Here is a 27,518-nt window from a genome sequence, read left to right on the forward strand (position 1 = left end):
CTTTTAGAAGCAAGCTCTACATTTTGACAACAATCTTAGAGTTTCACAAGGTATGCACTTTATAGTGAATAACTGACAAAGATTTCTACATCCCCTTTTAGGGTTGGTTTTCACTTATCTTGCCAAAAGCAGAGTACGCCCTGAAATTTTAAGGTTTACCATTTTTGTGGGACTTCAGGGGTCCCTGACAAGTGTTATCATTTATCATTTTGTTGGGTTATCATTTTGAATCATGAGTGAGTGTGGTAGGTCCTTGGGGATCCACATCACGATCCATCAGGTCACAGTGGCCCATGAAAGGACTAAAGAAGGGATTGTTAAAATGTTTCAGGTACATTTGACTGCCCCTATTAGAGGAAGTTATATGGCACAGTGCTATTCAAGATGGCCGGATGCAGCGCTCGCGTCTACTGCAATGATTTTTAGCTTGCCTGACAGTCCTGAAACTTCCCATCAAGCCCAGCAATGTGAATCAGGCAATGACGAACAGATGAGTGGCCTTCCCAAGAACGAGGCTCGAAAAAGTCTCTGGCAACGTACCTACTTTTGTGGACATGAGAGCCCTGAGAAATCAAGGAGACTGGAGGCTGAACTTCAAGAATGCTCCTTTCTTCAGGATCTCCCTCAAGGACCTCCTCAGTGGCGCTATCCACATCACTAAGCCTCTGGAAACAGAAGTGTGCGTTACTCCATGATGTGACCTAATGCAGGAAGAAATGACTTCACTGTCAGCTGCCTTCCAACCCAGCTTCTCCCAGAACACAAGGTTGTAGAGGTCACAGACTCGGGGTCAAACAAACCCAGCTTTGAATTCCAACACCATGACTAACCAATCAGCTGTGTAACCGCTGGGTAACCTTAGTGAATTTATTTAAATTAGGGATTTTTTTCCCCCCAGTGCCTTTCTTTGTATTTCACATGAAGATTCTAACATTTACCTCTTAAAATTGTTCAAGTGTAAGCCGGACGATGTTCAGAATTCCTAACTCAGCACGCTGGATGCAGAAGCAGACACTCGGCCGCAGGGCAGGGCCTGTGTGCAGCCTCTCCCAGCCCCTTAGATTCCTTTGCCCACCCCCTCCCCTCCCTGAACTTTATAGTGAAACTCTGAACAAGCATCTTCAGGGCCCTTAATTCTCTCCAAGGCCTTCAAATCAATACTCAATTGCTCATGTTTCAAAGTATCGAATTTGAATCCGTATGGGAAACAGCTAAGAATCTGAGAATCTAAATGGGCAAAAGAAACTAAATTCAAGAAAACTTTTATTTTTTTAGGTGAAACAGGCCCCATATCAAAAACACTAGAAAAGATTCCCTATACCGAGGTGGGGGGGTGGACATTGATGATGACATTCCATGAAAGTGGAAGGGACTGTTAAACTACTCTTCTGTCCACAAGCCCTTGGGGATATTGTCAAACAGCTGGAACATCTGGAAACCCGTGCCCCGTTTTTCTTTCAATTTCTCACACACATCAGCTGCCCACACAAACCCGCACCCGGCCAGTTCTGTAGCCGCTCCCACCGCCACTTATCTAGTAGGAGTCAAGTGAAGCAGACAAACAATGACTTTTTAAAAATTATTTAATTTAGTAGTTTTCTTGGAAAAAAAACAATAAGGCAAAAAAAATGAAAATATATATAGTTTTGTTTTGATGTGACTTCATTTCACCTGAAGGACTCAAAGCTTCTCCATTAGCAGGAATCGGCCTGGGGCTCAGGCTGGGAAATGTAGTGCCGATGGCGGAGGAAGAAAGGTGGGGGATAAAGCAGAGACGTTCAGTTCGGTTGAGGAATTCCTGCTCTGGCTAAAGCCCCCCGATTAGGTCACGGCCTTGGCGGGCCTCCTTGAAAGAAGCCCCAGCACAATCCCGCGCTTAGGCTGGGAATCGGGGTCTTAGGAGGAAACTCCCCAGCGGCTGCCCGTCTCTCAAGTGCATCACAGCTAGGAAGGGAGGAATGGCGAGGAAGGAACAGAAGTACTAATTTACCCGGTATGAATCCAATTTCCACGCAGGGATGGCTTCCTCTGGAATGCTATTTCCCCCAGGACCCACACTGGCTGAGGCTCAGCAGTTAAGGAACAGAAACGGAAAACACTAACAGAAAGCATACAAGGAAGGCACCTCAATTTGTGATCCTCAACCAAGGGTGGGCTGCACAGGGGCAGGTTTCTGAACAAGACAACTAAAACAAATACAGAACACAAAATGAAGGAAGCCAGGGCCCGGCAGGAGCAGTTCTCTTGCCCACCCCACAGGACGGCACTTTCGGCCCCACGGCCTAGGAAGAAGTGTCTTTTGGGAATCGGCTGTGTGTGCTGGGATTTGGGCAGAGGCAGAACGAAACTGCAAACTACCGTCCTGACTCTCTACCCACGCTCTTCCTAACAAAAGAAGGAAAAAAGGCAGGAAAGAGTTAGGATTTCATTTTCAAGACTCAGGTAATTAGGAGAGCAGAATTTAGACAGCAGTGGACACTCCATGATACAGACCCGGGATCGAGTCTCTGTTCGGGAACGGCCGGAGGTGATCCTGCTCAGGTTCTGACTCTGTCTGCCCCTAAAAGATGGAAAACAGACGAGGCTCCAGTCCACATCAGTGTGTCCAAGAGAGAGTCCCAGGGAGACAAAGGATATCAAAAAACAAGATTCTTAATGGGAAGAAGGAAAATCAAACAAAAAAAAATTAGATTTTTCTCTACATATATATAATATACAGATATTTAACACATTATTCGAGAGGTGGCTCCAGTCCTTGGGGCTTGAGAGATGGTGAAAACTTTGTTTCCAATTAACTCCTTCTCTCAAATTCTGAAGTACATCAGAATGGGACAGGTAATGCTTTGCTCCACATTGGGGCACAGACCCAAACTTGTATTGCGCTGAGAGAGAGAGAGAGAGAGAAGGGGGGGGGAGGGAGGGAGGAGCAAGAAAGGCAATGAAGAATGGGGGTGAGGAGGAACTGGGAAAGCAAAGTGGCTAGCAGTCTTTTCCATCCTGCCTCGTGTTCTCAGAAGTTCCCCGTCTGAGGAAGTCCGTAAAACTCCCTTGTGAGGATAATGCAACCCTCCTACCAACCACCAAAGTGGTCTCCGGTTGTTGTCAAAGATGGAGGACAGCAGAAGGGTATTTTACACAAGATAGAAACTTCTAAGAAATGTCAGTCTGAGTATTCCAATCTTACAGAACAAGCCCCCTCGCAATTGTTCCGATACTGTAGTTCTCTCGGGGCGGACGCCCCACGAGACTGACCCCGTGTGTGACCCCATTTCGTGACGCCATGCCTAAGCTCCACCGCGGTCATTCACGATGCCTCCATTGGTTAAGTCTTACATGCTCCTCTTTCAAGGAGCCTCTAAATTCAGCGCTCGCTCTGAACAGCACCAAAATGCCCCTGAATCATCACCTCACGCAGACCTTGGCTGAGCAGGACACTACAGGGGAGGGTGAATGACGTCATCGTAAAGTGGGGGCAGAGGGAGAAGGAAGAGCCGAGAACAGCTGGCTCTGCAGAAGTGGAGCAGCGCTACCTTCCGGCCACTAAGCCTCTCCCTCACAAACACAGGTGTCTAGTAAGTCGATTTCAGTTTCAATCAGCTAAGGCAACCAGCCAATCACCACCACTGGTGTCTGCTTCTGGTGATTGATTTGGACAAAATGATTGGTTAAGACAGACAAACTGGAGGAAAGCGCTCGGTCAGAGTCCCAAGCGCCAGCTTTCCCGCACATCCTCTGTCCTCTTCTCCTTTGGATCCTCCTCCTTTCTGTTGCTGCCGTTTCAGAAAATGTCCGGGCATGAGGTCCAGTCCTGTTTTTCTTTACACTCCCAGTATCCTCCCCTATAAATATGGGTTAGCTCCTTGGTAACAGGGTCCTTCTTCCGCTCAAACCACAGCGCCTTATAGGGATCATAGGGTGTGCCTAAAAGGGAAAGCAGGTAAAGAAAAACAGAATGAGAGCCAGAAACACACCAAGCGATTCTCCACCCATCGAAAGAGTGGAAGACAGGCTCGTTACCATCCTCTGTGGCTTTCATAGCTTCTGCTTCTCGCTTCTTTCTGGAAAGTCTTTGCTTTTCCTCCAGGCGCTGCTTCTCTGCATTGGCTTCATCCCAGCGCCCATTTTCCATCAGTCTCTGGTCGGGCCGCAACCGGCTGTCTGTGGGGGCGGTGCCACTTTCCCAGGCGTTGAGCGTCAGAGCAAGCTCTGAGAAGTAATACATGTTTTCTGCATTCTTCCTACAAGTAAAAGATGAGAAAGACGAAGGGTGATGCCAGAGCCCAGGCCCTTGTTAAAGAGCAACGACCAAGCACACGGCCAAAAGACGGCCTCCCCAAAGCTGTTCTACAGATGGACAGACTCTAGGACCGGGGCAGGGTCCCCCCGTGCAGAGACCCAGACTGGACCGTTCCCCAGGCCCTCCCCAGGCATCACTCGCTCCAGGAGTTTGCTGGGCTTGTGCTGTGCTCAGCAGAGATTAGGAAGAAATTCCTAAGGAAGAATGAAACATTCTACTAAATGAAAATTCCTTATTCTTATTTCCTTTGCGTTCTTTTTCATCTCTTTCTGGGATAATCTTGGCTCCTACTATAGACTGAACATATGAGATGAGAGGACACAAATGGCCTCCATCTATTTCTGAATCCCAGTACACGATCTCAGGGACCTTTCCACGGCCACTGGGTCTCAGGCTAAGTTGTTAACGGTGGTAGGCATCTTTCTCCTCTAGCTGCTTCTGAGTCATTTTGCTCTAATTATGAATATTTTTTGGCAGATGTGACTTGATTAGTTTCAATTTTCTTGACAAGGCACATTACAACTCAAATCATACTGTGACAGCCTTCTGGTAATCTCTCCGAAGGTTCTGATTTCCCTGGCTTGATCCCTCACATAATTAAGTGGGAAGGAAGGTGAAAATGCCATCAGTACTGCTCCAAGGTTGAGGTCAAAGTATTACCTGGGACAGCATGCATACTGATACTCACGGTAAAGGGTTCCTCTTCCATAGCATGACCCTGCTTTCCTCTGCCTCATGGCCTCTCTGCCGAGCATCACCCCCATTTTCCCCAACGACTGGCTGTACTTTGAAACAATCCATTTTCTCATCCCATGTCCCCAGAAGAGCAAAGTGAACTTTTCCTGATGGATCTGTCACTTCCCCTGTCACCTACAAGGATGGGAGAGTAGGGTTTTGGAGTACAGCATTCACTGTGGGTTAGCTTTACCTGACTATTCTGGAAACCAAAGTCCTACGGTCAATACTGGTTAAATTCTGCTACGACAAACACCATGGAGCACCCAAATTATTCTGGTATACTTTTTTGAGCTGCTTAAAATAAATGAGCCACAAGTTGGGGTTTCATCATTTTGTCGTGTAGGGATTTTCGTTGCAATGATATACGCTGGAAAGGATCTGAATGGTACTCAGAATTATGGTATTTTCTTCTAAGGTATTCTCTTCTCTCTGATATTTTCTTCTTTCTTCAGAGACAGCCACAAACAGATTTAAATCCCCAACTCTTCTTCACTCTCCATCAAACTGCTGGCGCAGTTCCACAGTGGTGGTGACACAGGACTTGCGCTTAGACCTCACAGTGGTCAAACTGCCCATCCTTCTTCCTGAAATCCTTCTATTGGTCCTTCCTCTGTGTTTCCCATTTTCAATCTCTCCTTGCTCTTGACTTTCACTTTCTTAATGTCTTTACCAGAAAAGACAATGACGTGGTTTGGTAATGCAATCTAGTCCCCCTTCCTGCTGACTTTCTCCTTTACCTCTTCCCCCCCCCCCCCCGCCCCAAATCACCATATACATATTTAGGAGATATATATGTTTAGACTACCTCTTCATCCATCATCTACACGAGCCCCCAAAGAGTAGGCTTTCCAAGGAACACACACTAAGGAAAGGCATTTAAACTCCAACTTCTCTTACCTTTCTTGCTACGTCACGAGAGAAGTAGCTATAAGGAGCAAATTTAAGATTGCACTTGTCTCCCGTCTTGTGATTCACAATATCAATTTCACCAGACTATAAAATAAAAAGCATCATGGATTGATTTTATTAAGACCGGAGGACTTGAATATCTGCCAGACCCCATGCCTCACAGTTCTTCACTTTTCCATTGCACACTCTCAGACTCCCTTGCTTAAGAGTCCCAGCCTCAGCCGACCCCGACAAGCTGTGACATCCCTTTGGAACCTTGGTATTCCAGGTTGGGATCAAGATCAAATGGCCTTCTGGTATTCTGTCAATCATGCGTCACATGTTAGGTGGCATGATTTGCCTTTCAGCACATATATTGATATTCACATAATAATTTACCATTCCAAACCAACCCCCCACTCATACCCTTCATGAACTCTGTGCTTAAATCAAAGTACTCTACTCACAATTACATGACTACACATGCCTGGCCTTTCTACATTTTATTCATTTTCTCCTCCTTTCTATCTTCTAAATCCCAAACCACTTTAAGACTCAGCTTGGGGTGCCTGGGTGGCTCAGTCAGTTAACTGTCCAACTCTTGGTTTCGGCTCAGGTCATGATCTCAGAGTCATGAGATCAAGCCCCGCATTGGGCTCTGTGTTCAGTGTGGAATCTGCTTGAGATTCTCTCTCTCCCCCCTCCCACTGCCCCTCCCCTTGCTTGCCCCTGCCTCTCTAAAATAAATAAATAAATAAAATCTTTAAAACAAAACAAAGCTTAATTCCCAAATCTACCATGGCTTTTCTGACTGCTAGACAGTATTCCCTTTCTTTTCTTTCTTTTTTTTTTTTCTTTTTTAAAAGATTTTATTTATTTATTTGACAGAGAGAGAGTACAAGCAGGGGGAGAGGCAGGCAGAAGGAGAAGCAGGCTCCCCTCTGAGCAGGGAGATAGATGCAGGGCTTGATCCCAGGACCCTGGGATCATGACCTGAGCCAAAGGCAGACGCATAACGACTGAGCCACCCAGGCGCCCCTCCCTTTCTTTTCTGAATTTATTGCAACCATCATCTTAAGAGCAGACTGATAATTAATTAGATGTTATCTTCGTACAGCTCTTAACACTAGCGTATTCTGTTAATACTTTTCAATCTATACATATTTGTCATGTTATCTCCAATGATACAAGAACTCTTTGAAGGACAATGTCTTATCTTGCTTTGTATCCCCAAGACCTAGCCCTCTGCCTAGCAGTGAATGTCTGATGAATAATGAAAGGATGAAGAGTAGGAGCCGTGTTTATTATTTTGTTGTCCTTTCACAGTAGCCAACACAGTCCTGGAAGAGTAGTCATGGAATGAATGTTATAAACTGGTCATTTACAAAAAATATTTTGTGGTATAGAGGTCAGGGTGGGGCTTCTGGCTGAGAGCAATTCCTTAGGAGAAATAGATAAATCATAACAATAGTCTGGGGCCAGTTCACATGTCCTTGATACTGCACAGACATACCTACGAACATATTCTTCTGAACTTCAGAACACTTTGGGCACCTTTGCTTACCTGATCTATCCACAACTTGCCCACGATAATGTTGTGCACCGTTGTGGTAACCTTCTTCCAAGTGTAGTGGTGCCCAGTTGCATGGAAAATACAGTGGATACTACCTGGAAACAGGGAGAAGTACACAAATTAAGCCAAATATTAGAATAACAGCACCATGTTAGCTACAAATAACAATGGATTGATCCTCTTCTATCAATATTTCTTACTTTTAAAAGGAAAACAATAAACCAAAAAGGATTTATAATCTTCTTAAATGTTGGAAGCACTGATTGAATTTTTTCACTTCATTTTTAAATTTATGAATAAACTATAACTAAATGATGACAAACACTGACAACTGGTAGAGCTTAGCTAGGAAGCAATATTCTGCAACTGTAGAAATAAAAATGAAAGCAAAAGCTCCAATCTTTTCACCAACTGTGCCTGCCATACAAGTTGCAAAAGTTATAGGAACCAACATGAAAAAATAAAATTGAATTGTGGAAAGGAGCACACATTGGGGGCCAGGCCTGGGGGCCAGGCCCTCTTGTTAGTAACCGGCTGTGTGACCCTACGTAAACCACTTTTCTAAGGGCCTTAACAGTAATGGAGTAGTGGATAGAGCAGGGGCTTTGGAATCAGGCAGAACTGGACTGAATCCTGGCTCCAATACTCATTAGAGGTGTGACCCTAGGTTGTATAATAAAGAATTTGTCTGGTCTTTGTCCATGGTTCCTGGGAAGGAACCTCTAAACCCTTAGAATTTCCCAAGTGATAGTAGTGTGTTATTAATGGGGGCCCTGATAGTTTATGCATATAGGGTAACATGGTGGGCCCCTACATAGCTTATGCTCGGGATGAGGCCAGGCCAGAAAGATCAACCGTGTAATTAGAGACTTGGGGCCTTGAATCACTTGCTATCAGCCAGACCTCCCAATCTCCTGGGAATGGTATTCCCTTCTCTCCCGGGAGGGAAGGAGGCCTAGCTACTGAGTGTCGTCATGTGCCCAACGGTTCAATCATGCCCCCCTAATGAAACCCTAATAAAATCTCTGGACAATGAAGCTTGGTGTGGCTTCCTGGTTGGTGAACACATCAATGTGCCAGGAGGATTATGTGCCCTGATTCCATGGGGGAAGGCATGGAAGCTCTATGTTCAGGACACTTGCAGACCAGATGTGTCTCTCCGTTTGGCCGGTCCTGATTTGTACCCTTTATAATAAAACTATGAAGTGAGGATAGTTCTTTCTTGGGTTCTATGAGTTATCCTAGCAAATTATCGAAACTGAAGCCAGTTGGTCAGAAGTACAGAGGGCCTGGGGACCCCCAAACCTTTGTGATCATATTGAGCCTATAGAAATATTCCAGAATTATCTCCCCATCTCAAGATCTTTAATTTAACCACACCTACAAAGTTCCCTTCACTGTGAGAAGTGAGATAGTCACAGGTTCCAGGGATTAGGATGTGGACATTATTTTCGGAGGAGGGGAGCATTATTTAGCCTACCACATCCCCCTTTTAACAACAAAGACTCTGAGCTCAGAGAGGTAATCTTCCCAAGGTCACATAGCTAGTAAGGGCCAGAGCTGGAACTCAAAATAAGATCAGAATGTCTGTATTGCCCAATACCATAACCGTATGTCCCACCCTGCTGATGCACCTGTTGTTCCGTAGAGTGTCCCTCCCAGCTCCCAAGGATAGTGGAAAAATAAAGAAAGCCCCATGACTGCCTTCCTTCATATAATATTTATGTCTTGGAGACTGGACAGGAAGTTAAAGATCTAAAAATTGAGGCACTTAAAATATATGAAAAGGAAGACAGGCACTTCAGAATGGTCAAATAAGGACTTTATAGATCTGTTCCTCAATAAAATCAATTAAGAACACTAGGCAAAAATAATCAAGATCAACTTTTTCAGAACTCTAGTAAAGAAAAATGAGCTTTGTGGAATTTTAACTGGCCCTATTTCCATCCTCCTCTCCCCAGCTTGGCAGTCGCCTTGAAAACCAGCAGCGTCACTCATGGCAGACATGAAAACCAGCAAGCAGCCTAGCAAACACTGGAGGGAGCAACGGTATGAAGCTCCAAAAGCCCAGACTCCAAGGAACTGTCACTGTCTGACCTGTCTGCTGGTTCCCGCACAAGGGCTTATCTTTATCTGACCTGACTTAGCACCTGCTCGCCTCAAACAGCCTTTCCCCAGGGGTGACAATCAAAACAACCAATGACAAATGCTTAACACAGTAGCTGCCTGAGGTGGTGTTCACAACTGGGGCAGTTAAGGGGGCCCTGGGTGGCTCAGTCCATTGAGCATCTGACTTTTGGTTTTGGCTCAGGTCATGATCTCAGGGTCGTGAAATCAAGCCCTGCATTGGGCTCCACACTGAGCACGGAGCCTGCTTGGGATCCTCTCTTTCCCTCTCCCTCACCCCTTCCCCAGTTTCTCTCTCTCTAAAACAAAACAAAACAAACAACAAAAAAAACACAAAAAACAAACACCCCACAATTGGAGCAGTTAAATACATAATGGCCCCAAATTCCCAATTTGATGAAAAACATTAATCTACATATCCAAGAGGCACAATGAACTGCAACAGGATAAATCAAAGAGCACCACACTGGAACCCATCATAATCAAACTCCTGAAAGACAAAGAAAGCATCTTGAAAGCACTAAGAGAGAAATGATGTATCACATATACATGATCCTCAGTAAGATTATCAGAAACTTCAGAGGCCAGAAGGCAGTGGGATGACATATCCAATAATGCTGAAAGAAAAACATTTATAAACCAAGAATTCTATATCCAGCAAAACTATCCTTCATAAACAAAGAACTTAAGACATTTTCAGACAAATAAAAACTTAACGAATTCATAGCTAGCAGATCTTCCTATTAAGAAATATTGTAAAGGAAATCTTTCAGGCTGAAATGAAAGGACACTGGACAGCACTGGACAGCAACTTAAATCTCCATTAAGAAGACACCAGAAAGGGGTCTCTGGGTGGCTGAGTTGGTTAAGCATCTGCCTTCGGCCCAGGTCATGATCCCAGGGTCCTGGGACCAAGTCCCCCACCAGCCTCCTTGCTCAGCATGGAGTCTGCTTTTCCCTCTGTACCTCCCCATGCGTGTGCTCTCTCTCTCTCAAATAAATAGATAAAATCTTAAAAAAAAAAACAGACCAATAAACATAACTATAACTATTTAAAAAATAACAGTATAAGTGTATTTTTTGCTTGCAACTTTTTTTCTGCTATATGATTTAAAAGACACCCTAAAAAGCAAGTTATAAAACCATGTTGATGAGATTATAATGTATGAAAACAATTTACATGAAAATAAAACCACAGAGGAGGAAAAAGGTACTGGATCTATATGGTTGCAAGGTTTCTGTGTACTATTGAAATTAAATTAGTATTAATCTGAACAAGATGCTTAGATGTTAACTGTATTACCCAAGATAACCACTATAAAAATATCTTTAAACATATAGTAAAAGAAATAACAATGGAATTAAAATGGTAAACTAGAAAAATATCTATTTAACGCAAAAGAAGGAACTAATAGAGGAAGAGAGGGACAAAAAAAGACAGACAATACACAGAAAAAAACCCAAAAAAACCCAAAAAACAAAAATGGCAAATATAAATCCTACCTAATTCATAATTAATTATAAGTAATCACTTTAATCAAGAAGTAGAAATTGCAAGAATGAATAAAATATATAGGGGGAATTTTTTTTACTAAAATGCCACTTAGGAGCAAAATCAAGGTCCACAGAGCCCAGTAGTGTCATTGACACAGAGATCAACAGGCTAACTGATTGTTTCTTTTTTTTTTGACTGGGTGTTTCATTCATATTCCCGAATTGTGATTCTCCTTGGATTAGAGAGCTCCAAAACTATAAAATAACACACATTTAAATGTGTCTCTTTAGGGGCCCCTGACTGGCTCGGTTGGTAGAGCATGCAGCTCTTGATCTTGGGGTTGTAAGTTTAAGCCCCACATTGGGTGTAGAGAAAATTACTTATTAAATTATTACTTAAAAATAAAAATCTAAAGACAAATAAATAAATACCTACATACATAAATGTGTCTTTTTTTTTTTTTCTTAAATTATTTATTTATTTATTTATTTGTCAGAGATAGATAGAGAGAACAAGCAGGGGGAGCTACAGAGAGAGAGGGAGAAGAAGGCTCTCCCGCTGATCAGGGAGCCCAACGCAGGGCTTGATCCCAGGACCCCAGGATCATGACCTGAGCTGAAGGCAGATGCTTAACTGACTGAGACACCCAGGTGCCCCATTTCTTTCTTTTCTTTTAGAGAGAGAGAGCACAGGCATGTGGGTAAGTGGGGGAAGGGGGAGAGGGAAAGAGAGAATCCTAAGCAGGCTCCATGCTCAGTGCGGGCTCGATATGGGACTCGATCTCACAACCCTGAGATCATGATCTGAATTCAAGAGTAGGACACTTAATTGACTGAGCCACCCAGGTGCCCCAAATGTGTCTCTTCCAACTTTAAGGCTACTACCTGGTTCCAATGCCCTGGAACTTGATGAGCAAATTCACATGATGTATCCTCTGCCACTGTCTTCATTTTGCACACTTCCATTATGTTTTCTAGAAGCATTCTTCTTTCTAGATTTCAGGAGTTCTAACTTTTCCAGTGTATTTTACAAGGAAACTCAGACTCCCTGCCACCACCTCCAAAAACCAGCTGTCTGCCTACTCACTCACAACCCCGTCCATAAATCGTTCTTCAGTGACATCTATTGGTTTAACAATTTACCCTAGGAGAGTCGAGTGCCATTGCAAATGTGAAAATTTCACTGCAGGATTCTCCTTCCAAATCACTGATCCAAAATATGAAATACAGCCACCCCCAGGGCCAATGTCCAGAAATCCCACTCTCTGTACTTGAGTTTTCTGTCACTATGTCAATTCTTTGTTCCATCTCCCTATGAAAGCTGGGATCTTAGCTTTGCTCACTTACACTTCCTGCCTGGTACATGGCAGGTGCTCAGTATTTAATGGATGGAGGGACTTAAGACAACACAACCTGGTGACCTGAATCCTTAAATAACCACAGGAATGGAATCCTACCAAAGATAATTTTCTAACTCTAAAAAGTTAGATCCACCACATATATTATGTTCATATAGTTATTTACCCTTCAAGGAACTCTGTATTAGTCAAATCACAGAGAAAGTGTATGGCGCATCACTGGTAGATTTACTGCTATTTTATTGCTATTTATTAGATTTATTGCTACTTTTAACATGTATACAACCTTCCTTAGAATTAAAAATAACCCATCCCTTTGGAGATCCTCACGGGGCCTCTGAAACCTCTCCATGGGTGAAAGTCATATTGCAATATGACCATTTAACATCCAAGTTATGCAAATTAGGTTAGAACACCCCAGGCTTTACTACTCTTAATCTAATACTTCTGAAATGGTTAACATCAAAGACAATCAAGCAATTTGAACCTTTTCTAAGGTCCTAGGTAAACATCAAAACCAAAATCACTCAGCCACCTTTTCATCTAAGAGTCTTTTGCATATCAACCACAAGGCGGTAAGAGCTAACACTCCCATTTCTTTTCTCCTTTTAATGTATTACACACATTCTTGCATTTGTTTTCTGGCTTTTATTTTCTAGAAACTTTTTAAATTCTATACCTGCTACATTTTGTATCTCTTTCTTTCTTTCTTTTTTTTTTTTTTTTTAAGATTTTATTTATTTATTCGACAGAGAGAGAGACAGCCAGCGAGAGAGGGAACACAAGCAGGGGGAGTGGGAGAGGAAGAAGCAGGCTCATAGAGGAGGAGCCTGATGTGGGGCTCGATCCCAGAACGCAGGGATCACGCCCTGAGCCGAAGACAGACGCTTAACGACTGCACCACCCAGGTGCCCCTACATTTTGTATTTCTGAGAGAAAGGAGAATTTACTAAAGAAGATGACTCTACCCCAGCACTAAGGCTACGCCTCATGACAGATGAGAACCGGGAAACGGAAGGCCACCAGGAGCTTAGGCAGTTACTCTCGGCTCTGTCTCTAGGGAGCTACTTGCTTTCTCTCTGTCTGCTCTGCGTTTCTTTCTCAGCATTCACTCTTCTGGACACAGAAGGCCAAACCTGGCTGCTCTGGTTCAAGAGAGCCTCGGGAATCTCTACTACACTTTGTGAATAATCTCATTTCCCCTACAGTACAGACTCTCCAATACTGCATGTTAGGACTCCCTATTCCCAGGCCTGATCTTTCTGATGCTGGTGCACCATTAACTTGTAATCCAATAAGATCTTTTAAAATAAAGTTTCATCTTACCTGGAGTTCAGCCATTACATAAATGATACCTCACCCTTCCAGTGGTGGAAGAGAGGGGGAGAAAGGAGAGGAAAAGGGGAGGGACGGTCCGAGAAACCTAACCTTGCGGTCCCAAGAATTGTGATTTATGGAGTGAAGCTGATTGCTAAAGTAGTGGGGGCAACAACACCAGTTAAGAGAAAGAGTTTCACGCATGCTAGATTTTATATTCTAAAATAGTACTTCAAGATTTATTAGCTATAAACGAAGAAGAAGCATTTATGACTGGACCGATCCTTAAGGACTCTCCTGCCTCCTCACTCATTTGATAGCTGAGAAGTGAAATGACCTGCCCAAAGCTAGCGAGTGAAAGTTCAGTACCCAAATCAGACTTCCAGGCTCCTGACTGTTAAATCAGTGACCACTTCTTTCATGCCAGAAAATCTTTCTTTCTTACACAGATGGCAGCCTTACCGAGGGGCATGATGGAGAGGTATTTGCCTCGGAACTTGCTGGTGATTTTGATTTCCTGGCGCAATGTCCAGCCATTTTTGGACTCGGCATGGTGTGCAGCAGCAGGGGGATGATGACTCACCTTGAAGAAATCAGTGGTTCAAATTAACGGAGGAAAAAGGAGAAGGAAAAGATACTGCCTATGAACTGGTGATAAACACCCAAAATGCACACTTGACAGCTTTATACCCACAACCGTCGATGAATACCAGGGCCTCCAGTGTTGAAGCCCTAAAGGAAAAGAAGGCAGTCTGGGATGACAGGAACTGAAATTTCTGCAAATGTAATACCCAGAGGTATCAACCAAAACCATCCTTTTCTTCAAAAAGTAAATGTGTCACAGTCCTGAGGCTCCTTTACCTGCTCACAGAGGGATCGGTACCCATTCTCCTCTAATCGGTCCAGCTCGAAAGTCTCCCCAAGGAGTGGGTTGAATGGCTTGCTGGTACGGAAGACAGTAGTGGAGTAGGAGGACACGGTGAAAGCTGCAACATAACAGAGCTGTTCTAGAGAATTCTCACATTTTGCAGCTCGGTCTAGCAGCTCATGGTATTCCAGATCTTCAGTAAGGCGCTGAAGCATGGATAAGGGCTCATTAAAGTTCACCTGTCAGGAAAAGAACAGATTTAAAAACTTTGCCCACACATCTATAAGAGACAGTTGACTGCTTTTGCAGGTAGAAAGATATATCAAGATGTCAAGATGATAAAGCAAATCACTGGGAAGAAAAGAGCCTTTGCTCAGGAGACCAGCTCCAAGATCTAACCTACAAGTGACGCACTCTCCCTGGTCAACTGTCCATGTCAACGAGCAGTATAAATCACTGTTTTCATTTATTTCACTGACTGTAAGCTCTTTGAGATGTGCACCGTGCCTCTTTGTTCATCTCTGCATATCTGAGAGCCATCGATGCCTCACCCATAGGAGACCATCATCAAATAGGTATAGAAAGAATGAATAAAAGAAGAAATGTATTTTAGCACAAGTATACCCAGAGAGGAAGTGAGGTATTTAAAATTCTTGAGGAAGAAAAGAAAGGGTAGTAAATTAGAAGTACAGGCTTGTCAAGGCTGGTGAAAAGAAAACGTTACAAAAGTTAGCTTCTACTCCTGGACGAGACGATTGCTAATTTTTTTTTTTTTAAGATTTTATTTATTTTTGTGAGAGAGACAGATACAGAGACAGAGAGAGCGCGAGCATGAGCAGGGGAGGGACTGAGGAAGAGGGAGAAGCATACTCCCTGCTGAGCAGGGAACCCGATGCGGGACTTGATCCCAGGGCCCCTGGGATCATGACCTGAGCCGAAGGCAGACGCTTAACTGACTGAGCCACACAGGTGCCCCTTGATTGCTAATTATTGATTCAGTTATATATCAGGCCAGGATTCTGGTTCCTTCTCTGACACTGGACAGTTGTGTTCTGGACCGGAGTGCTCATGATGGGGGCTGACTGGGGCTGTGAGTGTTTCTGCCTTTCAAGGTTCAGAGCCAACTTAGGGCTCTCAACCACAGAATGAAGCAAGTGTGTGTGTGCTTCTGTCAGGGAGAAGATGTTCATTCATTCATTCATTCATTCATTCATTCTCTTATGCATTCCACAAATGTTTATTGAGCCCTCATGTGTGCCAGACCCTATATTACCCACTGGGTATAGAGAAATGTGAACAAAAGAGACACTATCTTTCCATCCGCCCCCCCAAAAGAGTTAGCTTCTAAATTCACTATTTGGAATTAAAGATGACTTTACTACTTAAAAAATAACTATAAAAACAGGTTAGGTTCCCAGGCTAGCCCATAAAGCTTACTTTAGCTTTACAATCCAGCAATCTCGCTGAACAAGCCTGCATATCATTAGCCTGAGTTCTGAATCCAGAGAACAGAGGGAGGAGGAAAACAATTCCCTTTCTATTGACTAGAGCTGGCCTCGAGCAATATTTCAGTTAAAACAAATAAACAAAACCACTTCTCTTTCCTGTGGTCCCAAACCCTTTTCCTGCATTTTTGTCCAACCTCCTACCCACCAATCTCTGAGCCACATAGTACCCTAATATTTATTGCCCTCCCAGTTGTGAAGTGTCTTGTAATTTTTACTATAACAAACTTTAAAAAGGAAAAAAATTTACCTGAGATGCCATTATTCAAAGATAACCATTTTATTTTCATGTTTATTTCTATGCATTTATACATTGAAAAAATGAAAAACAGGCTAAAGCCTGCTTTGTCTCTGAGAAATATACCCAGCATTTCTCTGAAAATTTCCCAGTGAACGCAAAGACACCAGACCAACAACAGAACACCCCTCTTTTGGGGGGCGCCTGGGTGGCTCCGTCAGTAAGCATCTGCCTTCGGCTCAGGTCATGACCTCGGGGTCCTGGGATGGAGGCCCACATTGGGCTCTCCACTCAGTGGGGCATCTGCTTCTCCCTCTCAGTCTCCCTTTGTGCGTTCTCTCCCTCTCTCGCCAATAAATAATAGAATAAAACTTAAAAAAAAAAAAAAAAAGAACACTCCTTTTTTGGGACGTAGGATCTAACCGGCTTCAACTACAACAGGGCACCATATTCCAAAACCATATTCTTGATGCTGAGAGACACTAAGAGAAAAACAGTAGAAGAAAAAATGCACACAGAGGGGTAATGGACTAACACAGCTCAAATCCTGAAGAGTCTTTTTTACAGAAGGTACTTAGAAACTACGCCAACAAAATCTCTCATTGGCAGAATTTCAGGCAACACGAAGGAACGCTTCCATGTGTGTTGAGGAACACGAGACGGGCAGTGCGTTTCAGTGGGCTACAAGACATATGCGCACAGCCTGGGCCTGCAATCAGTGCATCCTTAAGCCCTCGCTGTTCTTCCCACACATGCAGCCCTGGCCCCCAACCACTGTTCCAGGAACCAGAGTGTCTCTAAATGTGCCAAGCTTTTCATATTGGTCATTTTACCAGCCAGAGGCCCAACAGGGAAACAAATGAACCTGCAAATTTAAAGCAGAAGGAAGGAGGGAATTCATTACACGGCTGATGGAGACTTAGGTGGCCGAAAAGGACAACCTGGAGATCACAAGAGCAGGAGGCCCTGAACGGGGCCGGAGGAACAAAGAGAAGCAGCGGTGGAACCATGGCCCAGAGGCCAGAGGCACCCAGCAGAAGCTGAAGCCTCAGGGGGCCTGTCCAGTGGAAACCAGCGCCACCCAGCCACCGTAAAAGCACTGCCCAGGAGAATGTTTGGCCAGGGTCCCTCCCTTCCTCTCCCTCCCACCCCCAGAACTCCTACTGGTGCCTTGCACTGGTGGAGCGCAGCCAGCCGCCAAGGCACAGAACCTGAGAACAGCCTGGAGGAACCAGCTCTCCGGTGACGCCCCACAGGGCAGGCAAAGGGCGAGGACTAGAGCTTCGGGCAAACAGGTACAGGACTGCTGCACGCCCCTAGCAGCAATGTCAACAAGGAACTAATGGTAAAGGAGACAGAGAGGTCACCTAGACGCAGAAGTTATTCTAAGCAGGAACTGCATTTCTGAGGCTGCAATGACCCTCCTTTCCAGCCCACCTTCCCACTACTTTCTGCAAGGCACCAGAAAAGTGGGGTGGCTTTCCAGGCCCCCAGTAAACCAATTATTTTGTGTGTCTCGAGGGTGCTAACTCATGGCCTTTTCTTGTCTGGAGGTCAACACTTTCCTAACAAAAATCCTACACACTTACATAAAAATCAATTTGTTTTCTAAGACCCAGTTAATTAATTACTTCAACATTTGCTAACTGGTATCTATGTGCCAGGCACTGGCTAAGCATCAAAGATATGAAGACCAGGAAGACACAGTCTCTACCCATGAGGAACACAGACTGTGGAGAAGCAGAAGCCACATGCTGGCCCGTAAGACCCAAGAGGGGAGGAGAATACTTTCTGTATTTCTGTATGCTACCCCCCACTCTCCGTTCTTCCTTTCTTCTGCAAGAAATAGAACCCCCCGATGTTTAAGTAGGCCACACCACTGGCAGTCTTCCTTGCCAGCTGTGGCCATCTACTGAAGTTCTGGCCAAAGAGACTGAAGTGAAACTAGTGTATGCAATTTCCAGGAAGCACTCTTCACAGGCAGGGCATGGCCTTCTCTTTCCTCCTTCCTGCTGACTGGAATGAGACCCTGATGGTCCCACCTGGAGCAGCCACTTCAGACCTAGGAACTGAGGCCACAGGGAGTGGAGCAACAAGACAGAAAGGAGCCTGGTCCCGAGAGCGTGGAGTATGGTCCCAGCCCTGGATCCCCTACTTCTGGACTTTAACAGGAGAATGAGTTAAGCTAATATTTGTTTAAGGTAGGGATTGGCCAGCTTTTTCCGTAAAAGGTTTGATAGTAAATATTTATATGGCCCTCAAAGCCTACATATTTACTATCCCATGTGACACTGCCATATGGCCTCCGCCACAGCTACTCAACACCGCTGCTGTGGGATGAAAGCAGCCACGGACAATACACACATGAACGAGCATCACTGTGTTCCAATACAACTTGAGGGATGCTAACATCTACATTTTATGCAATTTTCTCATCACAAAATAGTATCCTCTTTTTTATACTTTTGAAATATTTAAAAATAAAAAAACTAAGCTTAGCCTCTTGCAGGCTGCATAGATGGCAGCCATATTTGGCCTTGAGGCCCACGGTTTGCTTATTACCCTGGGTTTAGACAAATAGATTTTGGATGTTTCTTTCAATTGATCCTATATGTAACTGATACACTGGTACAACACCAGGCAGACAGTAGACAATCAGTAAATGCCTGTGTAATGACTAAGCAATGGAACCTGTTGGAACGCAAGGGACAGCCATCTCACCCTGACCAGATGCATGGGTGAAAGCTTGCTAACAGACATTAAGCTAAGCTGAATCCTCGAGGCGATCAGCCACGGGAAAAGAAAAGCAGCATGGGTGCGTGGGAAGCTGATGAAAGTTGGGGCAGAAAGAGCAGTCTGTGCAAATGCCCTGAGGGGGAAAAACCGAGATGCCTCTGCATACCTGAACATAACTCTGAATGACTAGATCACCAGTGTGGGTGGAGCCCGGTCCAAGGGAGGAAGTAACAGGCCCACTAAGGAATCTGGACTACCCTCAAAGCAAAAAAGGACCCGGTTAAGGATTTTAGGCTAAGGAGTGACATGACGACATTTGTAATTTTAAAAATGTCATTTTGGCAACAGTGTGGACAGATGGGAGAAGGGCAGTGCGGGAGGCAGGGAGGTCAGCCCAAACACAGACTTCACCATGGAGATGGTCCCCATCTTCCCAGATGGAACGGACTGTTTTTGTTCTGTGCTTCCCAAGCTTGTGTATGGCTGGTACTTCCCATAACGCTACCTGTTTTCCTGTCTGTCTCTTTTAAACTACATGCTTTTTGAAACCAGAAACTATGCTGTATTTATCCCTGCATGCCCTCAGCACGTCGAGCTTAGGAATCTGCTCATAAATAACTGTCCTAAACAAATGCATCTGATTCGAAGTGATCTGGAGACACCAGATCCACAGACTACATTAAAGCAGCTAATTTAAGGGACAGTTCTGGACTGGAAGGGTAACAAAGACCATGCCATGCACGAGCTGCCTCTCAGGTGCACGGGGCTGTCACAGCAGCACTCTTCCCGCCGCGGCCTGAGGGGCCCTCCTGGCAGAGCCCGGGTGTGCAAGAGCCTCACCGGCATGGGGATCTTTGAGAGTTCTTTTCCAATGCAGTTCTTCATGATGCTCCATAAATTGAGGCTATAGTTTGGCTTGTATGGTATTCTAGTTCTCTTCTCCTTCTTGGTCTCTTCCAGCTGATGCTTGTACTACGGGCAAAAACAAAGCCATTCAATCACCCACAAAGAACAGAAAAGCCGGTATTTATAAGCTTCCCTTCCCCCATATTAAGAAAGAATCAGTATTTTCTGTTTCTCATAGGGCTTTACAGGCAAATCCTTGGGATTCACGGCCACATCCCTCACCGATGGCTCCCACACGTGAGTCACCTGTTCATCCAGGCTGATGTCACTGCTGGCTCCGCTGATGTTGCTGCCAGTGCGTCTACACAGGTGGGAAACATAGGAGAAATAGAACAAGGGTCAACAACCAGAGTTTGGTCCTCACCAGGTCTCTGCAAAGCGGAATGCAAAGCGCACCACACAAACTTAGCACCAGGCGACCGGATGATAACACTTAGATTAGAATATGCATGAATTTAAACATCTCTGGAGAACTTGTTCATGGAAAAAAGTTGAGAGTTTTCCACTCATTTAAGGAAGAGTCCAGATCTTAGTTAACACTGACAACTACGATAGTCCCACTGAAACATTTCTCAACTTTGGTGGTCTGATGTGTTCATTCTGGGGGGAGTCAAGGACAACTTACTTGTGGCCCGAATTTTCGGGCATGGTGATGATCTCAGGAGCATCAAAAAACTCATTCTCATCATCCTCATCACTCATGTCTCCTTTGCCAGAGCAGCACTGATCTGCAAGGAGAAGGCGGCCTTGTTTACTTTGGCTCAATTTACCAAAACCTGGCCCAGCAGGATCTTGACCACACTAACTACCAACACAGCAACACAGGGGAGAGAGCAGGGGCAGAGCCAGAAGTAAACAGCTCCGATTCCCTGGCACAGCAGTCACTGATCCGGGAGAGTCTGCAGGTCTATCAATGGCAGCAAACCACCTGGCTCACATCTGAACAGACCACCCAGGAGCCAAGCGACTTACCTTTTCCAGAACCAGCACTGCCGGGAGTGTTTGCCGGCAGCACGGTGGCCCCCCGGAAGGCCCTCTCCAGGTGATTATGTTGCTTCGCCAGCTGCTCCAGGGTCTCTTCCAGCCGGATACGCTGGTCTCTTTCATACTGAAGGGACTTCTGCCATTTTTTACTATGGGTCTGGGCTAACATGAGGAAATCTCTGCAGGCCTGTATGGAGAAAGAGTTATGCTCAACTCAACTAGTCAGAGATTTCACTCAGGCCCCTGTATGCCCATTAAGTAACATAGTCTAGGAACTTTAGGAAATTACGCAAAAGACTCCTTTTTATTCCACAGTATCTGGGACAGCCAGCTCCGTGATGCAATCAAGGTCAACCCCAGAAAAAAAACTGAACATGGGGGGCGCCTGGGTGGCACAGCGGTTAAGCGTCTGCCTTCGGCTCAGGGCGTGATCCTGGCGATCCGGGATCGAGCCCCACATCAGGCTCCTCCGCTATGAGCCTGCTTCTTCCTCTCCCACTTCCCCTGCTTGTGTTCCCTCTCTCGCTGGCTGTCTCTCTCTCTGTCGAATAAATAAATAAAATCTTTAAAAAAAAAAAAAAAAAAACTGAACATGGTTGTCATGGTTCCTTTATATATTCCTGTCATGAGGACCAAACAAATGCCAAGTGAGCAGTAAACCTAGACTAGGTATTTGTGGCAACATCGCAAAGGGCAGCTAGGTGAACTGAACCAAAAGAAGCAATCTACTGACTAAAAGAAAGAGGAGGACTAGCAGAGGATAACTGCTTTCAATACCTTCCTGAGCACACTCAGGTCACCTAAAGCTGAGGAATTCAGATACTGAGAAAAGGGAATCTGCCCCGAATTAGATCAAAATGCACAAAAGTAACTGGTTATTTTGGGCACGAAGAGAAACAACTAACCTTAAAAACTAGAAACCTACATAAGGCATCAAAGAAGGGATCTACAGACGAAACACAGACCTGATCATATTAGCCCCTTTACTGGCTCCCCACTGGGAACCTAACTATTGGATTGAACGTCAAGGGCCCTTCAGATGTGGCCACCACCTGCCCTGTATCCTCCTCCCCAGGCAGCTGGACCCACCCCTGTACCCGACAGTGGAACCACACTGACCTGCTCACCATTTCTTGGACACGTTTCTTTCAGGCCTGCCTACCACACACATATGCTGGTTGCTTTGCCAGGAATGCCTTTTCCTACCCACTTCCTCAACTTGGCCAAGTCCTCTTCATTCTTTAAGATCTGTGGCAAATGTTACCTCTTCTGTGATGATTTCCTAAGCAGCCAATCTCTCTTCTGCATTTCCATAGCACTTTGCACACACTTCTGTTTTATACCATCCACAGTGGTATTGTGACTGATTTTCTGTCTCTCCAGGTGGATTATTAGCAACTTGAAGACACCATTTATATCTTATTTAGATACATAACTCCAGCTCCTAACTTAGTTGCTTTGTACATTGTAGGAGCCTAATAAAGTTTGCTTAATAAATAAGGAAGGAAAGAAGCAACGTAAGCTTAAAAGTCTATGCCCTGTTATGGAGAAACTAAAAAGTAAACAGGGGCATCTGGGTGGTTCAGTCAGTTAGGCATCTGCCTTTGGCTCAGGTCGTGATCCCAGGGTCCTGGGATCAAGCCCTGCATCGGGCTCCCTGCTCAGCGGGAAGCCTGCTTCTCCCTCTCCTGCTCCCCCTGCTTGTGTTCTCTCTCTCTCGAATAAATAAGTAAAATCTTAAAAATAAAATAAAATAAAAGGTAAACAGAATATCTACTCCCATGGTTTCGACCTTTGCCTATAGGCTAATGACAATGAAATCAGTAATTCCAGCTCGAATACATGGGGACAGGATATCCAATTGTCTATCCAATGGTTCAAAGTAATTTCAAAATCATTGAGTCCCAGAGTGAACTCACCACGTTCCCTTTCTGACTCTGCTTCTCCCTTTGGCGTTTGTTCTTCACACCAAGAACAGTACCAGGGCCCTTCCCCCTGACCAAACCAGGAAACTAGGAGGCACCTTTGATCTTACTTTTTCTTCCCTCCCCACTTCCGATTATCAAGTCCTATTGATTCTTCTTTAAGAATTATTTCTGGGATCTGTGTACACGTCTTTCCACCCTCCATACTCAGAGGAGTCCCACTGTTGGGGCTCTAATCACAGCTGCATCCCACTGCCTAGCTATGGAATTTGGGACGAGTTATTTATTTAACCAATCTGTGCCTCACTGTAAACAACCACCACAGCAACTATCTCAAAGAGCTGTCGCTTTACATCTAAAGCACTTAGAAATCTGAGGCTCACAGTAAGCACTCAATAAGGTGTTAGCTATTACAGTTAAGCCTGCATCAAAATCGCCTTATCCTCTTCTAATCCACTCTACCAAGCCCATTTAGTAGGATCTGCACCCCATCCCCTCCCCCACACTTAATCCCTGGCCAGCCTTATCTCTAGCTACTTCCTTGTTCTAACAGTCAATTAGTAGTTTGCAGACTTTCCAAGAGAAGGAAGGGATCCGCATAAGCTACACCCCTACCTAGATCAGTTTTTCTCCCTCACTTTTAAGAATACTGATCATAACGAAAGTTTGGTGACAGGCAATTATGTGTCCGGCACTTCACTGAACCCTTTACGTTAATTAATAGAAGCCTTTCAACAATCCTTTGAGCAGCTCCTAGTATCATCACCACTTAGAGAAAAGGAATTGAGTTCACAGAGGAAGCAGGTTATGTAGATAGCTAAGGCAGTTGGACTTCAGGCCCCCAAGCTCTATACTGCCTTTTTTCACAGAGAGAGTCTTTCTGGTCTTTCAGAATTTAGTTGAGGAGTTACCTTCCCTAACCTTCCTGGTCTGAGCTAAACACCTCCAATTATCCTACACATACCATAGCAGCCCGTGGTCTATCATGACAGTTAGCACACCCTATAATGATCCATTTACTTCTCTGTCCCCTTACTAGAGAATGACCTCCCTGAGGGCGGGGGCCGTATCCACATTTGTTTTATATCCCCTAGCACGGTGCCTAGAACACAGATGGTGCTCAACGGATGTTTCCTGAATAAGCAAATGGATACACGAACAGTATCAGATCTATTTTCCAGGTTAGAATCACTTGGGTCGTAAGAACAGCTATGTCCTAAGCAATCAAGAAACTGAGTGAAATGTATTCTTCCTTTGATAAAACTGCCTGTTTTGAGATGTGAAGTTAGCATGTTAATTTTAAGGCCTTGCCACTATCACCTAAAAGATACCAAGGAAAAAACACAAGGATAAAATACCCATTTCAAGCAACATGCAGTTATGAAGGAGGCATAGGTGGTATGCTGGGGAGAACAGAATGAAAAAACAGAACGTACCCGATTGCCAAAAGATCATTCCCTCTGACACAAACTCTGAACATTTACAACTTGGGGAAGAAGACCTGCCCCAAGGAACAAAGATGAGCATTTTTTTTAAAAGAAAAATCCAAACTAAGTTTCAGTTTTATGAGAGATTTTTTTATTCAAGAGGTGTTTGATTTAGCTCATTTTTCACACCAGAGGAGAAGAAAACCTGCCATGGAGTAGGGATAAAAGACCGCATTGACCGTCAGGAGACTGCTGTGTCCTGAGTTGTTCCATTTAAAAAGTGTATTTATTTACTATTGGTGAATTGACCTGTGTGATTTATGAGGTTTTTCCGGATCATAAGAGGACCGCAGTCCTCAAAACAGGCGCGCAGTCACTAAGAAGTGGACAGTTTGGAACAAGAGCACACGATTAGACATTAGAAACACAAGCATTCGTGCTGATGGGCACAATGGTCTTGGGAGACAGCTGATCTTCCTGCAGTCCTTAAAGGGACAAAAATAATTAGCCTCTTCTACCTGGTGTGTGAATCAGAGCACTGAAGAAAATGTTCAACATTTCAGAAAATGATATGAAATCAAGGTGATCACAACTTTCTATTAAGTAACAAAGGCGTTTTAAGTGAGAAAAACTAACTTCTCCCCTGGTCACAAGGAAAGACCTCTGATCTCTAGAAGCCCTGTGAACTAAACTCGTTCAAAGCAGATGTCTTAGTATCACTTCCTGAACAAGGGAAAATCTGGCTCTAGTGAGGTAATTTCATCCCATTTAATTGGACAGGGGAAAAACCAGCATAAGCCTTTTCTCGGAATACTCTTCACTTGCCTTAGGACACATCCTCTGGTGTTCTTCTGTGCAAGTTAACTGCAACGACCCGCCAGGTGAGAATCAGTTACCAGTAGAGGAGAAACGGTGTTGTTTAAAACCATTTCACACCTATCGCCCAGAATCTGAAATACATCCCAACATCCGCCATGCCCTGAGTTTACGTAGAGCCCTGCACCCAAGCAGTTGAAGTATTCCACGCAGCCACCCAAGGCTGGGGTCACAATAAGACAGAGCGTTGGTCCCCTCTTTTTGAAAGCAAAGTACCCAAACTTGAGTATTTTGTCTTATCACCCAGAATTACCCCAAAATCAAGGACTACAGATGGGACTAACTAGTATTATAAAGTTCTCACTGGCACCTGGCCAGCCCCCACTTACCACACTGTAGGCCAGAACACACTAGCAAAGTACGGTAAGTCTCCCAACTTGAAGCCCACACACAACAGTGGAAGGGACCCACGGAGACTGCTCAGATCCAACAGAAGAGGTTAGATAAAAACAAATAAACAAAACCGCAACCCAGAGAAGTTAAGGGACTCAACTAACATCACCATCAGATGTCCTGCTGGCTGCAGAAGCAAGGCTGGGCCTCTGGCCTCCTAACAAATTCCCAAGTTGGAGTGGACTGTTCGAGCAGAGCGTGAAAGTCATTCCATCTGTGCGGCCTGTTCTCTTTCATGCAAAAAACAATGTAACTTAAACCCCCTGAACAGTGAGCGGGACCTACGTTCCCTGCTTTATGAATTGTAATTTTCCCCGGCACTTGGGGAGAATTACATTTTGAAGAGGGAAAGAATGAAAAGGTGACACAGGCGCCAGACGCACTCACGTTGATCATGGCGTTGGATGTTATCCTGAAGAGCGTGGCCCGTTCGTTGACCTGCTTGATCTTCTCATTGCTCTCGGCGGGCAGCCGCAGGGACTCGAGCTCGCTGAGGGAGCGCTGCAGCGCCGTGCCGTGCTTGGCTATCAGGTCGTTGCACGTGCTCAGGTCCTCCACTTTGCTGGACAGTGTCCGCAGGGTATTCTGCAGCTCCGTCTTGTCAGTTTGTGAGACAGACTCTTCATCTCCAGACTCATCTGCAGGAGCCAAGAGGTGAGTTACAGGACTCTAGTTATGTGACTCCAGAGCTGACAGAACCCTACCAACTCTGTCCACCCTTTTTTTAAAGATTTTATTTATTTATTTATTTGACAGAGAGAGAGAGAGAGAGAGAGAGCACAAGCAGGGGGAGCAGCAGAGGGAGAGGGAGAAGCAGGCTCTCCACTGAGCAGGGAGTCCGATGTGAGGCTCGACCCCAGGACCCTGGGATCATGACCTGAGCCAAAGGCAGATGCCCAACCAACTGAGCCACCCAGGTACCCCAATAAATAAAATCTTAAAAAAAACCCAAAACTATAGTCGTCATGTTGTATGTTACATCCCCAGTATTTATTTATCTTATAACTAAAAGTCTGTATCTTTTGTCCACCTACATTCAATTTCCCCACCCTCCCACCCCTGGGCTTCTTCTTAAAGGTGCCAACACTCTGGCCTCACCCCAGAAATTGATTTGGCTGGTGTTGAGGCCAGGCCCAGGAACTTGCATTTTGAATAAGTTGCCCAGGCCATTCTGATGCACACTGAAGTTTGGGAACCAATGGTCCCTGGAAGACAGGATGGAGAATTAAATGTTTCCTGGGATTGGGAATGAATTGTTGAGCCTTATCACTCAAGCTTGAGGGTTCCAATCCAGTCCAAGCTGATCATTACTACAAATCTACCATCATCCATTGGGTAATGGGTGAGCCCTGTATGAAATGGGTTGAGAACTGCAGCCTGGCTCTTTGTAAACAATGTCTAAATCATCAAAAGACTCATTAATTTACCTCTTCCAAAGGAGAGCTCAGGAACTTTGTGATGAACTCATCTGACACTAAAGCCGCCCTTGCACTGAAAGCAATGCAAGGTCTTCTGTTAAATGACCCTCCAACGGTATATCAAATAGAGAGCCATGCTGTACCTCTCACTATCAGTTTTGTACCCATCACTCTGTAACTGCAAAATACTTTTCTAGCAGAGTCACTTCCTTTGAGGGAGCTCACATCAGCACTAAAATCAAAACAAAAGAAATAAGGAAAGACCTTCCCTTATCTGCTAGCCCAAGAGGCAGGATAAAGTCAAAATATAACCTGTTACAAAAAAACTTACAAAGTGGTGAATTTTCCTTTCACTGTTTAATAGATAGTAAATACAATGTGGGAAATGAGAGGGGATAAGAAAAACAAGAGATGAACAAAAGCCAGCAGGTGACCATCCTGGTCAGCTCT

At 44.7% G+C, this 27,518-nt stretch overlaps 1 protein-coding gene across 1 annotated transcript in view; it reads right to left on the reverse strand.

The window, feature by feature from the left end:
- Positions 1-1,565: 1,565 nt before the first annotated feature.
- The window catches only part of OSBP (oxysterol binding protein), a 31,850-nt gene continuing 5,897 nt past the window's right edge, over positions 1,566-27,518 (reverse strand). Inside the window, exons 3-14 of the mRNA XM_045786752.2 lie at positions 26,038-26,288; positions 21,018-21,216; positions 20,671-20,773; positions 20,292-20,346; positions 19,980-20,111; positions 14,654-14,899; positions 14,255-14,375; positions 7,488-7,591; positions 5,933-6,028; positions 4,986-5,167; positions 4,018-4,238; positions 1,566-3,921 (exon numbers count right to left, since the gene is read on the reverse strand). Coding sequence (XP_045642708.1) covers positions 3,779-3,921; positions 4,018-4,238; positions 4,986-5,167; positions 5,933-6,028; positions 7,488-7,591; positions 14,255-14,375; positions 14,654-14,899; positions 19,980-20,111; positions 20,292-20,346; positions 20,671-20,773; positions 21,018-21,216; positions 26,038-26,288 — 1,853 coding nt within the window. The 3' untranslated portion in view covers positions 1,566-3,778. The remainder of the gene's footprint in view (positions 3,922-4,017; positions 4,239-4,985; positions 5,168-5,932; positions 6,029-7,487; positions 7,592-14,254; positions 14,376-14,653; positions 14,900-19,979; positions 20,112-20,291; positions 20,347-20,670; positions 20,774-21,017; positions 21,217-26,037; positions 26,289-27,518) is intronic.

Source organism: Ursus americanus, chromosome 24 (assembly GCF_024610735.1).
Source record: "Ursus americanus isolate L20-20 chromosome 24, mUrsAme1.1.p, whole genome shotgun sequence".
Classification (NCBI taxonomy): domain Eukaryota; kingdom Metazoa; phylum Chordata; class Mammalia; order Carnivora; family Ursidae; genus Ursus; species Ursus americanus.